Source organism: Patiria miniata, unplaced genomic scaffold (assembly GCF_015706575.1).
Source record: "Patiria miniata isolate m_02_andy unplaced genomic scaffold, ASM1570657v1 HiC_scaffold_8, whole genome shotgun sequence".
Taxonomy (NCBI): domain Eukaryota; kingdom Metazoa; phylum Echinodermata; class Asteroidea; order Valvatida; family Asterinidae; genus Patiria; species Patiria miniata.
Genome location: NW_024037075.1, coordinates 11,996,895 through 12,009,991, shown reverse-complemented (window position 1 = coordinate 12,009,991; position 13,097 = coordinate 11,996,895). Strand labels below are relative to the sequence as shown.

The 13,097-nt window shown below is 38.0% G+C and overlaps 1 protein-coding gene across 1 annotated transcript in view; it reads left to right on the top strand.

The window, feature by feature from the left end:
- The first annotated feature begins 370 nt into the window (after positions 1-370).
- LOC119719733 (formin-like protein) overlaps positions 371-13,097 on the top strand; it is a 33,425-nt gene continuing 20,698 nt past the window's right edge. The window contains exons 1-2 of the mRNA XM_038189230.1: positions 371-414; positions 12,853-12,936. Coding sequence (XP_038045158.1) covers positions 12,859-12,936 — 78 coding nt within the window. The 5' untranslated portion in view covers positions 371-414; positions 12,853-12,858. The remainder of the gene's footprint in view (positions 415-12,852; positions 12,937-13,097) is intronic.

Below are 13,097 nucleotides of genomic sequence, written 5' to 3'. Positions count from 1 at the left end.
CACAAAATGTGCACGAGCCCCGGCAATGGGGTTCGGAAACCTCAGCTCACCGAACCACAGTGATTGTGAAACTCCGGCAAACTGCAAGTTAACCTCGGGAGCCATTTTGGATTTTAATACACCGCTGTTGTGGAATACTTGTATTAGTTTTTCGTCGGGGGATGATTTATAACTTTCAAGACAATGGGGCAGTCGCCGCGGATCTGCAGAGCCGCAACGGTGCGGCGGGTGGGCCGCTGGCCAGACGGACCCAGTCGTTGCGAGGTTCGGTCCAGTATCGGAACCGTCGGTCCAGCCGTTCCCGCCCGTAGCAGGCCGAGCAAGAGAAGCACCACAGCGTGCACATCATCGAAAGCATTCCAAACCGAGATGTTCCTGAGCAGACAGAGACAATACAGAGCATGGCAGCAATATGTAAGTTTTTATAAACTGTAACCATAGAGCAAGGTGTAACCAATTTCAGATTTTTATTGCGGATTTTGATTTTTGTTTATACATGTTTGTTACCCACACGCTACTGTGGTAGGTACATGTATTGCGTAGAATCCACTTTTACAAGCCTAGATTTGTATGAATGTTACTGATTTAATCCACTCGTTGTGCGGTGGTACGCAGATTAAAGTAAATTGGCTACGAATAGCACCGTTAAAGTAGACTAGAGACAACAGGCGTATCAACTTGACTCAAGCTTGAACTTTGATTTCATTCTGACTAACTAAGGCAGTTAATTTTGAACAGTGAAGAAGGTGAAGAATTGGAAAAAAAAGTGTTGCAAATCCGTGCTTTATTGGCTCTGCGCACAGACAAAAGAGGGCGCTGTGCAATGTGACAATAGCAAAAATAGTCTGGTTCTCGGTTTGCAAGGATTCCACCTAGTAAACATTATAATCAAAATGCACACAAACAAACACGTGTATATCTGTTTATTTATTATTACACACAATATTCCCCTTTACTATGAGTTGACCTGACCCGAGAGTCATCACAGGAAATGTTTACATTTCTCAACAAAAATTGTTCTTGACAAGTATCCCAAAATTAAATTTGTTAAAAATACGAGCAAGGAAAAGAGCAACAAGTTTACAAGAAAGGGAACACTTGTACACAATTGACACAAGTGAACAATTTGTAGCATGCATTCAAGTAAACAAATACCTCCTCCAACAAAAAATGAAACCATTGCAAAATAGTTTAACCATTTCTTAATCTCAACACACTTTAGAGCAGTTAACTTTCACGTTTTTAAAAACATGACCACAAGTTTTTTTGGCGTGCGTCCAAAAACTGAAACAGTTTACAAGTGCATTTCACAATGAACAGGTTTCTGAGTGCAAGGCGCTCCAAAACAGGAAAAGAGTTTGCACAAAAACAAGCCACTGCTAATATCCGCCCGTAATTCGTCACTTGCAGTTTTAACCCTCGGACGCCCCTCGTGACCTGATGTGATGTGCAGTCATGCCTAAAGGCGGAACATTCATGTATGAGGTTGTTTGCGCACATTTATGTTATTGTACATGTAGTACATGTACTGTGTGCACATAGATTTGCCAATGTACATGTGCTGGTACATGTGTATGGGTATACGCTTTATTCACGAGTTGGCCATATTAAAGGGAATAAACAACATTTGCAAACATCGAAAAATAAAACTACCAAGTTTTACGAAATACCTTACTAGGATGTTGGTAATGACAGTCTAAAGCATCCTGTAAAATTATGGCACCTGGTGTCAAGTCATTTATCAAGAAAATGGTATTTTTGTATTCATTTCCACCGGTGGTCGGCCGACCACCGTTGAAAAACCTAACTATTTTTCAACTACTGCTCCAAATTTGCAATTTTTTTCAGTCCAAATTTGTTTGCTATTGGTACATGTTCATGAACGGGTGCAGGCCAGCTAGACTGCTTCCCTCACCTTACAATTTTCCGACATCTATAAATTGATCCATTTTACCAGACTACTTAAACATTTTAGTTTTTCTTGGTTTTTTCCAGCATTTTCGAACACAAATCTTCAAACATGTCAGTGTAACAATATTTGATCTAACCCCTCAATAGTTCATTTTGAAAATTACAGCAAAAGCCAATGATGTACATTCCTCTTAAATAGTCTGGCACCATCCTATTCAACAGTTTTGCAATTTATAAAATACATTCAGGGAACACGATCAAAAATGTTTTTCCTCATGAATAAGGTCTATAGAAATCTATTACTCTCATATGGAGGCCTTTTCTACACAATGTACATGTATGATTTTGGAAGATTTTTGGAAAATTTCATAAAATTTGGCAACATACAATTTTGGGTAGAGTTCACTTTTGAAAGATAATGAAAATTAAACATTGTACTTTGTACAAAATTATTATTGTCTGTTGTACAATGGTCAAATTATGTAATTATCAATTTCAAAATCTATACAATTGACTGAATTAAGGTTTAAATAAAAATAAAATTCAGATACCAAAACCCCAAATGTTAATCACTAACTTGACATCAATTTTGTATTTCCAATTGCCAGTGCTGTGTTACAAGCAGAATGACTCCCGTAATGACAGAAAAATGAATCACCAAACTAGCACGACCCTACATGCCTGTACTTTATTCCTCTCAAAACCTCGGAACTATTATTAAGGACTATTATGCAGTCTTTGTTCACCCCACTCAAAAACCTGCGAATTGCGATCCCCCAAGGGATGATGGGAATAATAGCAAAAAGGTGCCGACACACAGCAGTAGTTAAGTCACGGGCCATTTAACTTTTGAATATAATGGCCGGCAGTAATCGGATTACAAATTCCGGCTTTCACTCTTACACATGCTTCCATTATGATCGCAGTTTTAATTTGTTCATTCATCAGAATTGGGTCTTGAAGGCCTAAACTGTTAAAAAAGGAAAAGTGTTTAGTCTAATCATCGTTGTCCAGGTATCCCCACCTAAGTCCTTTTGAAGTATTGCCCAAAACCTTCCTGTTTCCTCAAAAATCTTCCACTTCGCGGGAACCCAATGGACAATTCCACGGTTACTCGCGTTACATTTTTGATGTACTTTTGAGTTTCCTTGGGCTGTAATTACCTTACTGAAAAGGTGTAATAACTGTTATCCCATGGTAGCTATATAGAATAGACCTAGACCTACCTAAGCACCAAAGATGACATCCAGAAAAATGTGTTATGTATGCTTAAAACAAGATGCACAAAATCGGTTACACACGTTACATTTTCGTAAAGTTGCCCCAATGATGTTTACGTTTTTATTAGTGCTATAAACGTTTTGGAGTCATCAAAGCCTATGTGAAGTAAAGGAGCATACTAGTGTCCCAACTGTCTGTTTATAGCCAAACATGTGCCAGATTCTTTTTCACAAAAGTGGACCAACAGTTTTCTCTTTTAAGCTCATCATTATCAAACTGGTCTCCCCCCCTGCTTCACCTCAATAGTTGTGATTTCATTCATTAAATCCTAGCCATTCAGTGATTCACTAACAACCGTTAATTGCCGTCCATTCCTGCAGAGGAATTCTACAACAAATCTAAACCAGTCATTCCAAGTTGTCTTTCAAAAGTTCGGAGTGCGGACCCTCAGCACCGGGCTTGTCGGATCTTGCCATTAGAGCGATAATTATCAAACACTTTTCGGAAACACAGTTGTTGTTGAGCTTTGGTCAATTTCTCACAACAGGTATTCTGTTGCTGGTGCAAGAAAGGAGCATTATGGTCAATTAAAGATGATTAGAGTTTATCAGAGACATTGATGGGGGACCCCCTGTACTGTACTGGGCAATCCACCACACGGTTGCCAGTGTACAGTACTCTAGTCTATTGTGTTCCGTGCTTGTAAACAAACTTGCTGAAACCTAGTTTGCCTACATGTATGTCACGGCCTCATGGGGTATCGTGATCTGCTAAAAATTCTGGAAAAGCCATCAGGTTCCTTAAAGGGAAGATACAACATTTGCAAACATCAACAAATGAAATGATCAAATTATCACAAAGTACCTTACTGGATTGTAAGGGAAATGACAGTCTAAAGCATCCTGTAAAATCGTGTCTCCTGGTGTGCTGACATTTTCAAGAAAATTTGTATTTTTCCAACGCTGGTCGGCCGACCAGCGTTGGAGAAAACTTTTTTTTTCCTTCAAAAACTGCTCCGAATTTTTCATAACAGTTGTTCCGCATTTTCTTTGCAATTGATTACACACCTGTGAAGTGGTACAAGCCTGCCAGACTGATTCTCTGACCTTATAATTCTCCAAAGTCTATAAAATTTCTCCGTTTCATCTTAAGTGGGGTCAGAGAACCAGACTACAAGAACATGGTTGGTTTTCTTGGTTTTTCCAGCATCTACTATCCCAAAATGTGAAACAAGTCAGTTTAACAATATTTGCTATAACATACTAATCGTCCAAATCCATTTATTGAAAATTGCAGCAAAAGCAAATGTTGTACATTCTCTTTAAGGTGATTTCCATGTCCTGGGAAATATCTGTGGGAAATCCAAAATCAACATTTTTACAAACATGCAAAAAAGTTTGAAAACCAAACTTAAGTTGCATAAAATAAAATCAGACGAATTTACAGAACTTTACTCTAAATCTGCTGAACTTTAAAATTATCCTGTCATGCTTTTGACAAATCCCACAAGATCCAGTTTCTTTAATAGTTTTTCCCAAACTATAAAAAGATTGTTTTCACAAATCACAACATTCAGAGTTAATGAAGCAGTCCTATTTTGTTTTTAGAAAAAGGTTTTCCTCCATATTTTTCTTACGTTGTTTCCGCAAAATCAATGATAGCCTTGAAAAAGAAAAAAAGAAAACAAACAAATCTAAAAAAAAAAACCGAATTGCCACACTTAAACTTTTTGTGGTCACTTTTAGTACAAAAAGTTATGCTTGCTGTATTTTTTATCATTTACAAAATTGTTGTATTTTTTTCCCCGTAGTAATAACTGATTCATATCTCTCTGCACAACCAAATATGGACATTTAGTGGCGTGGAATGCTATATTTTGGGAAAGTCATACGAAATGAATTTGGTCTCAGTAACATTAGGACATATCTCGGCCATAAATTCTGAAAAGTGTAAACAGTTGAAACCCATTTTTCTCAGTTTACAATTTCTCTTCAAAACTAAACAAAAATTTATGTACTTTTTTATGTCATCAATAAAATTGTAGCCCATATGGTTGTTCACCTGAATTGGGCATCAAACAATATTATGTGTTTGAAATATGTGTCTTATTGAAAGGATTTGAATTGCAAAATTTGTATTTAAATTTTAATAAAGAAGTTACAAACAGTAAGGTTAAAACATTGAAATCAACCCATTTTTTTTTTTAGAATGCCCTGACCGAGGAATAAAAATAAAAGACACATAATATCTTTTTCTTACTAATACTGCATGTATGGTGGTCTGTTGTGAAATACACCCACATATTGGGTGACATTTTCATGCACTTGTAACTGAGCACTAAACATGTTTACAGCTTACTTTATTGGAAGATTGTCAAGAAGGGAAACTGTTTAAAAAGTTAACCCAAGCCACTGAGGGAGTGTTAAAACCTTGGCAACTACACTTGAGGGTTTTGTGGTTTCGCAAGACCAGTGTTGCTCATTTTTTTTTACTGCTGAGGTGAGAAGTGTGGTCATAAGAAAGTGCTAGAATCCCCCCCCCCCCCCCCTTTTTGACAATGTCAACAGGAAGTCATTAAACCATTGTCAGGAAGGATTTGGGGTTTTCAAAGCCCTCCATTATCCCCCAAAGTAAACAAATAATTCTGAGAATGGATTTCTGGTCTGTTTTCAGTGGGGATTTTTTTTGTTCTTTTCAAGGAGAGAGGGTGATAAATGTGTTTGTTTTTGTATATTGGCCTTTTCTGTCACTTAATTAACCGTTACCCCCCCCCCCCCCCCCCGAAACCAACATGTAAGTTGTGATTTTCTTAAAAGAATAATATAAATTGTGTGATCATCATTTACTGAATACTGAAGAGCAGTTTACCAATGTTTACTTTTCGAACTATGCATTACAACCTTAAAGGGAATGTACATTATTGGCTTTTGCTTTAATTTTCAGAAATAAACTATTTGAGGGGTTAGTATAATAGATTAAATTATTGTTTCACTGACATGTTTGAAGTTTTGTTTTCGAAAATGCTGGAAAAACAAAAATGTTCAAGTAGTCTGGTTACCTGACTCCACTGAAGATGAAATGGATCAATTGACAGATGCCGGAAAATTGTACGGTAAGGGAACCAGTAGCTGGCCCGCACCCGTTCATGAACATGTAACCAATAGCAAACAAAATTTGGACTGAAAAAAAATGGTAAATTTGGAGCAGTAGTTGAAAAATAGTTAGGTTTTTCCAACGGTGGTCGGGCCGACCACTGTTGGAATTTTTTACAAAAATACAATTTTCTTGAAAATGACTTCACACCAGGTGCCACAATTTTACAGGATGCTTTAAACTGTCAGTTACCAACATCCTAGTAAGGTATTTCGTAAAAACTTGGCAGTTTTATTTTTCGATGTTTGCAAATGTTGTATATTTCCTTTAAACATACCCGCTACGTACATGTACTACTACTATGTACATTATGTTTTCCTTCTTCCCTGGTACATAGTACATTCTCTGTGTGGCGACAAATATCATGTTGCGGTGTTGACAGTGCATGACCACAACATTCTCCCCGGTCCAGCAGTTTAGGGTCATTCCGCCGGATGTTTTTGAATATTTTACGACGCCGTTACGTGACTGCAATAATTTCCTGAAATGGTCATTCCAGTTTCAATATCCCCACACGTTCAACTCATAGTAAGCAATCCTCGGTATACATTTTGCAGAATTTATGATTTATGCTGTTTTTTCTTACTACATTGTATGGGCATCTTTATTCTATAACAGGTGGTCAGTAATTAAAATGACAGTGTCCAATCCATCACTGAATCCTTGACTTAGTGTAATTAAAGTAGGGGGCGGAGTTTAGTTCGATGAAAGGAGGGGTCGGATAAACCAATAGAAACCAACGCAGGCAATTCCAAATATTCAGTCTTAACTCTTAGAAATTGTGCGCCAACATTTTAGAAAATAGATTTGATTTGTGGTATTTCACTACATGTTAAGACCTGAGCACATAAAATATTTCAAATTAAGGTTAAGAAAAAATCCTTTTTTATATCCTCTTTTAAAAATTGAAGGTAGGCTAATTTTGTTTACATTTGAAGATAACATATTCTTCATGTATTGTTTAGGTTTCATATATACATGCACCTGAGACGGTTTATCAATTCCTATTGGTCGAGAGCCTGTCACGCCGGTGGTTTAAAACCGCCGGTAAAACACCGCTGCATTCTGAACTGCGCCACATCGCGCAGATTGCACCGCGCACACCAATTTCCATATAAGGAGAGTTTTAACACTATGTTCATGAGGCACATGCCATAGACATGGTCAAACATGAAAGAAAAGTGTGAACAAAATCGTTGGAAATGTGTGAATTTTTTACTTGTTTTGACTTTTTGACCGAAAAGTATTTATGAATGGGAATACAAAATGTGCTTGGCCGGTATTAAACAAGTACGTTTAAAACCCGCTAGGGGCCTGGATGGGAATCCAGGTTAAAATTTTTTTTCTTGGTTTTTATAGAATCTATGAACCCAAAACGTCAAAAAATTCAGTGTAACAATATTTGCCATACATGTATATTACCAACCCCCAAATCCATCCATTTCTGAAAATTACAGCAAAAGCAAATGATGTATAATTCCCTTTAAAGGGACCTGAACATTCAGTTTACCTTAAAAAAGATTATGGAATTACCAGAAAATTAAAACAACTTTCCCAAATGTGACATCACTTTCATATGAGACACTGCAAGGCTCAATCCATTCCCCAACCCCAAACAGGGAGGAAAAAAAAGGCATTCTTTGGTTTTTCCTGAGCTCGCTGTCTTTTCATAATGACTCACTGGGTTTGTTTTGAACTCCAGTGGCTGGGCTTGAGTGGCTTCGTACAGTGACCGAAAAAAAATGAAAAAAAACTAATTAGATAGTCATGAAGGGGTAATAATGATTGCAGCAGTGGCGGTGGTGTAATCAATAAGAAGATGGAGACTGACAGAGACAGCAGGATAACCTTGGCACATCACGGTGCAGCAGAAAGAGACAGGTGTACCTTTAACTTAGGTGCCGAGACTAGACTTGACCAAGCCGTCTATTCTCTCAAGTACAGTACATACATGTACGCCAGTCAGTAAGCAATGCAAGAGGGTGCAGACCAGTAAATCGACTCCCATAGACCTCAGTGATAATTACGCGCACTTTGAACTTAAAAAAAAAAAACTCACAACTCTCCAAGGTGTTTGAGACACCCGTCAAATTAAAGCTTATCTCATCATCTTTCATTTTCTGTTCAATTTTCTGGTGGTAGTCTGATGACTTCTGGGAGAAAATTCCAACCAAAGATGATCACCCCTAAAAGTGGTCCTGTGGCCCATCGCCATGCCTGGGCTCCATTGCAAAATACAGGAATTTTAGGGCCCAATTTCATCCAAATTTCACAGAAATACGAGCTTGCACTCCTGTTCACGGCTTCCACCCTTCTTTTTTTACAAACCCTCAAGTTTATGGCCCACAAAACGCTCTAATCCGCTCCGTTCACAAGTACCGGTACCCCCTCACTGGCAAAGAAGGAACAGTTGACCGACCGATGCCATCTTGCCTGACTGCAATTTTGCCGCGACGCGCGGCCGTACCACCACTGCATGTGCATAGTACAAATCCCCTGGTGTACGTGCGGCACACACAAGGAACGGTGCGCATCAACCAGCTAAATGTCCCGCCCATGGGACGTCGTTGCTAGGTAAAAGGGCGCCCTCTTTCATTGGCGCACGGAGCCCATAGCAAAAACATTGAGGGCATACAATTTTGGCCCTACAATTTTGGCCCGCGTAGGTAATTTTTTTTGTCTTAAAAAAAAAAAAAATCAGCAGAAACATACTTGCTTTTTAATACAATATTTTTGTCAATAAAAAAGAAATCCTCTGGGCAGACTTGCTTAAGTCTATTGTACCACCAGATAAAGATGACAGATGGACTAGTTTATTATTGATATCTTGGCCGCTTCCACTCAATACCCCAATACTGACGTTCCAGGTGATGGCACAGCTCAGCCCCTGTAATTAATTAGTTGTGTCCAGTTTGGGGTTGTTGGAGCCGGGTTAATTAAAGACAATGGCTAATTAAAGGGACTACATGTATGTGCAATTTAATATCTAAGGGTGTGTCTGAAAACGAGTCTTGACAGTGGCTACGACTAGTCACTGCAGTGAGTCTATGGAAAGCGTTAGCCCTAAAAAAAAATCTGCATTCGGACATTGTCTTATCTTATTTTGTTAAAATTAATTTTAAAGCTGGAGTCCATCATTTGCAGCTATCCAAAAAGGTATTTGGCGTAATTATTGTTGAAAAACATACTGGTTGGAAGATAGTAAGGGGACTAAACTCCCTGTGAAATTATTCTTCCTGGCAAGCTCTCATTTTGAAGAAATCAACGAAAGAAGGCCTTTCCAACGGTGCGTCTTAAGAAGCACCGTTGGAAAATTTAAATTAGTAGTTCGTTTTGTTATTTGGCGCAGCGCGCGCAAGCATTGGCACGACGCACAGGCGCGTGCGGTTGCTACAATTCGTCGGATCTGTGCGCGACATCGCGTAAAGCTGCAATTCAAAACAATTCAAAACATGATTTAGCAACTTTTGATTTGAAATTGAGATCCTAGAATGCTGTTTTTCTCAGAATATACAGCTGAAGCTGAGCTGAAACTTCATCAGGTTAGTTTTTCAGTATCCTTCATTAGATTTTGAACACTTTTGTTGCTTCAAACGAACAAAATGCACAAATTACAAATGATGGACTATGTCTTTTAGGAAAACAAAAAATTAAGGTTAAAAAATACAGGTTGTACCGGTAAATTTAAAGTTTTGGTCAGCAATTATTCATTAGCTTATCTTAATCTTATTTTGTTAAAATTAATTTTAAACAAAACAAAAAAATGAGTTAAAAAAAAACTGGTTGTAAATTTAAAGTTTTAGTCAGCAATTAGTCATTTTCTTGTCATCTAATCCCCGTTACTCAGACAGTGTGTTTAATAATAGATAAAAAATGTCCATTGTTTTGGATGATTATTTGTCACAGAATGGCATGTGTACACAATTTATGATGTCTTTGTCACTTTGTGCATAATGCATATCAGATACAGTTTGGCTGTAATATGATAAATTGCAATAAACATTCCATTGCATTTACTCACACAGTGTGGCCACATATTGCATTATACATGTAAATGCTGACTCCCTGGTGTGTGCAGTTTGCACTTAAAGGGAAAATACAACATTTGCAAACATCAAAAAATTAAACTACCAAATCATTTTGAAATACATTGCTGGACTGTTAGTGAATGACAGTGTAAAGCATCCTGTAAAATCATGGCACCTGGTATACTGTCATTTTCAAGAAAAGTGGTATTTTTGTATCAATTTCCAACGCTGGTCGGCCGACCAGCGTTGGAAAAAACTGGCTTTTTTTTCAAATACTGTCCCCAGTTGACCATCGCACTTGTTTGCAATCGATTACACACCTATGAACGGCTACAAGCCAGCTAGACTGGTTTCCTGACCTTACAGTTCCCCAATGTATGTAAACTGCTCTGTTTTCTTCTTTTATGGAGTCAGGGAACCAGACTACAGGAAAATGATTATTTTTCTTGGTTTTTATAGCATTTTCGAACCCAAAACCTCAAAAAATTTAGTGTAACTATATTTGCTATATATTTCCAACCCCCCAATTCCATCCATTTCTGAAAATTACAGCAAAAGCAAAAGATGTATATTCCCTTTAAATCACTTGACCCAATTGTGTCCATTGTATTGTTGTTAATTAGCTCCAGATTTCTGCACTAGATTGCCATCTGATCTAGCCCACTCAGCACATCTTCTGGTACTTTGTGCACCGCTGCACTGCCAGTGTGCACGAGTGGCCATTGACCCTTTCTGTATTGTACAATATTGCGTTTTATACCCGTATAGATTTTAATCGTGGATAAATGGGTTATTGTATCCGGACATCGGCCGTAACAGAAACTGTATACTTAAGCTGAATGCGGGTGGCAATTACGGGGGTGGGGTCTATTACTATAGCCATTGATACATGTGTATATATGTAAGAGGGATGAAGCTTATGAATTCTGATTGGTTAAAAGATGACCATGTGACTATGCTTCATGCATTAGGCATGTGTTTTACTACATGTACTTACTAAAATATGAATAAAATAATAATATTGATTTATATACATGTACATGTACATCATATACATGTACCGTACATGCAGCACACACTAACCAAACTGGTTATCATGGCGCAGTACAACATTATTACCCCTGCTCTCCGGGCCAATGAATCATACCAAAAACCATCTCAGCTCTGTGAGTACATGTAGCTCAATGCTGCCATATCAGGGCAAGCGGCTAAATCAAGCACAGGACCATCTCTGCCCATTTTTCTCCAGGGTGGGGAGAGGCAATGAGTGACAAAGTGCCTTGCCTAAGGGCACATGCACCAGAACCATAGGCTGGATTCGAACCCACAACCTGCAGATTTACCCACAAGATAATGAGTTAAATGCAACCAGAGTGGGCCACAGCACTCCACCAATAGGTTATGAGTATTTTTTTAAAAAGCCAATGTTTTTTTGAGGTGCTTTGTATAAAAATGTGGCTCAGAAAGTTTATACATGTATGCTAAGAAAATTTGGCAATTAGCGGAGAACCAGTAAAAGGCATTGGATACATCACACAACATGTTAGCCGGTAACCTGTTTTTGCTATATAGCCAAACTTTTTTCTTCCATGCTTGACCAATTCATTTGCAAAGATGACCACTGTCATGTGACAGTCACATGACCTCATATCCTCCAGGCGTTGCTATTTTTAGTCCAAATTTCCTGGGGCATCTGTTTAGGAAGAGGAAACAGACTTACGCAAGTCTAACCTTGGCTAAGTAATCACCCAAGCGGAAATCCTACCCTAATTTCTAAATTCGGCAAGTCGTTAATGAAGACCAGTCTTTTTTTTGTTTCCCTTCTTGCGGTAATTAGACCATGAACCAAGGAAGAGGCTGATAATAGCAACAGATAAGAATCGAGTCCGGGCGCCAGACTGGCGTGATGAGTTGTTTACATGTGTGTGGCTGCAATGACTGAGTGTAGACAATGGAGGAAAAAAAACAATAATATGTACATGTACATTTGCAGATGTGGCTCACTTTGTTATTAAAAAAAAATACATAATTGAAAATGTATTCCCTTTTTGTATTCAGAATAAAGCATGTAAGCGTAATTCATTACTAATTACAAAACTTGCTTGAATTATTTTTCATTGAAGCAGATTTTTGTACGTACCGTTTTATGCAATTAAACCATTTTCCCTTTTCAAATGTTTAATTTTTAAGTTTTTCATTTTCAAAGCCACATTAACATTCAAATGTCTTAAAAATTACAAAACAAATTGAATACGGACCAACAGGAAGAATAGGAGACAGTTTAGAGTTGGTTCTGAAAAATTTAATTCAAGCATACATTTGTTTCGTCTATCAAACAAGAAACGTTCATCCTGGGGAGTACAGTACACAAATACTGCAGTTTTGTAACTTTGACAATATTAAATGGTGGGGAATAAAACAATTAAAAAACCATAAAAAAAATTGATTGTTGATTTGTTGTCATCATCCATCTTCCAACTCGATTAATTATCACTCTAACCTAATATGTCCTTTTTTCTTTTCCTTTTCTTAACTTCAGGCTCAGATGGATCTGCCTCCTGAGAAGGCAAGGCTCCTTCGTCAGTATGACGACGACAAGAAATGGGATCTTATATGCGACCAGGTGAGCAGGGTACCAGACTGTTTGTTTGTCAGTTACACTGTCCAAGTGTCTGTTTGTTTGTATGTAATCAAGTGAGGATGGCACAGTCAGTGGGTTGTTTATCTGTTGCACTGTCTTAGTGTCTGTCTGTTTTATGCGACCGGGTAAGGAGAGCACTGTCT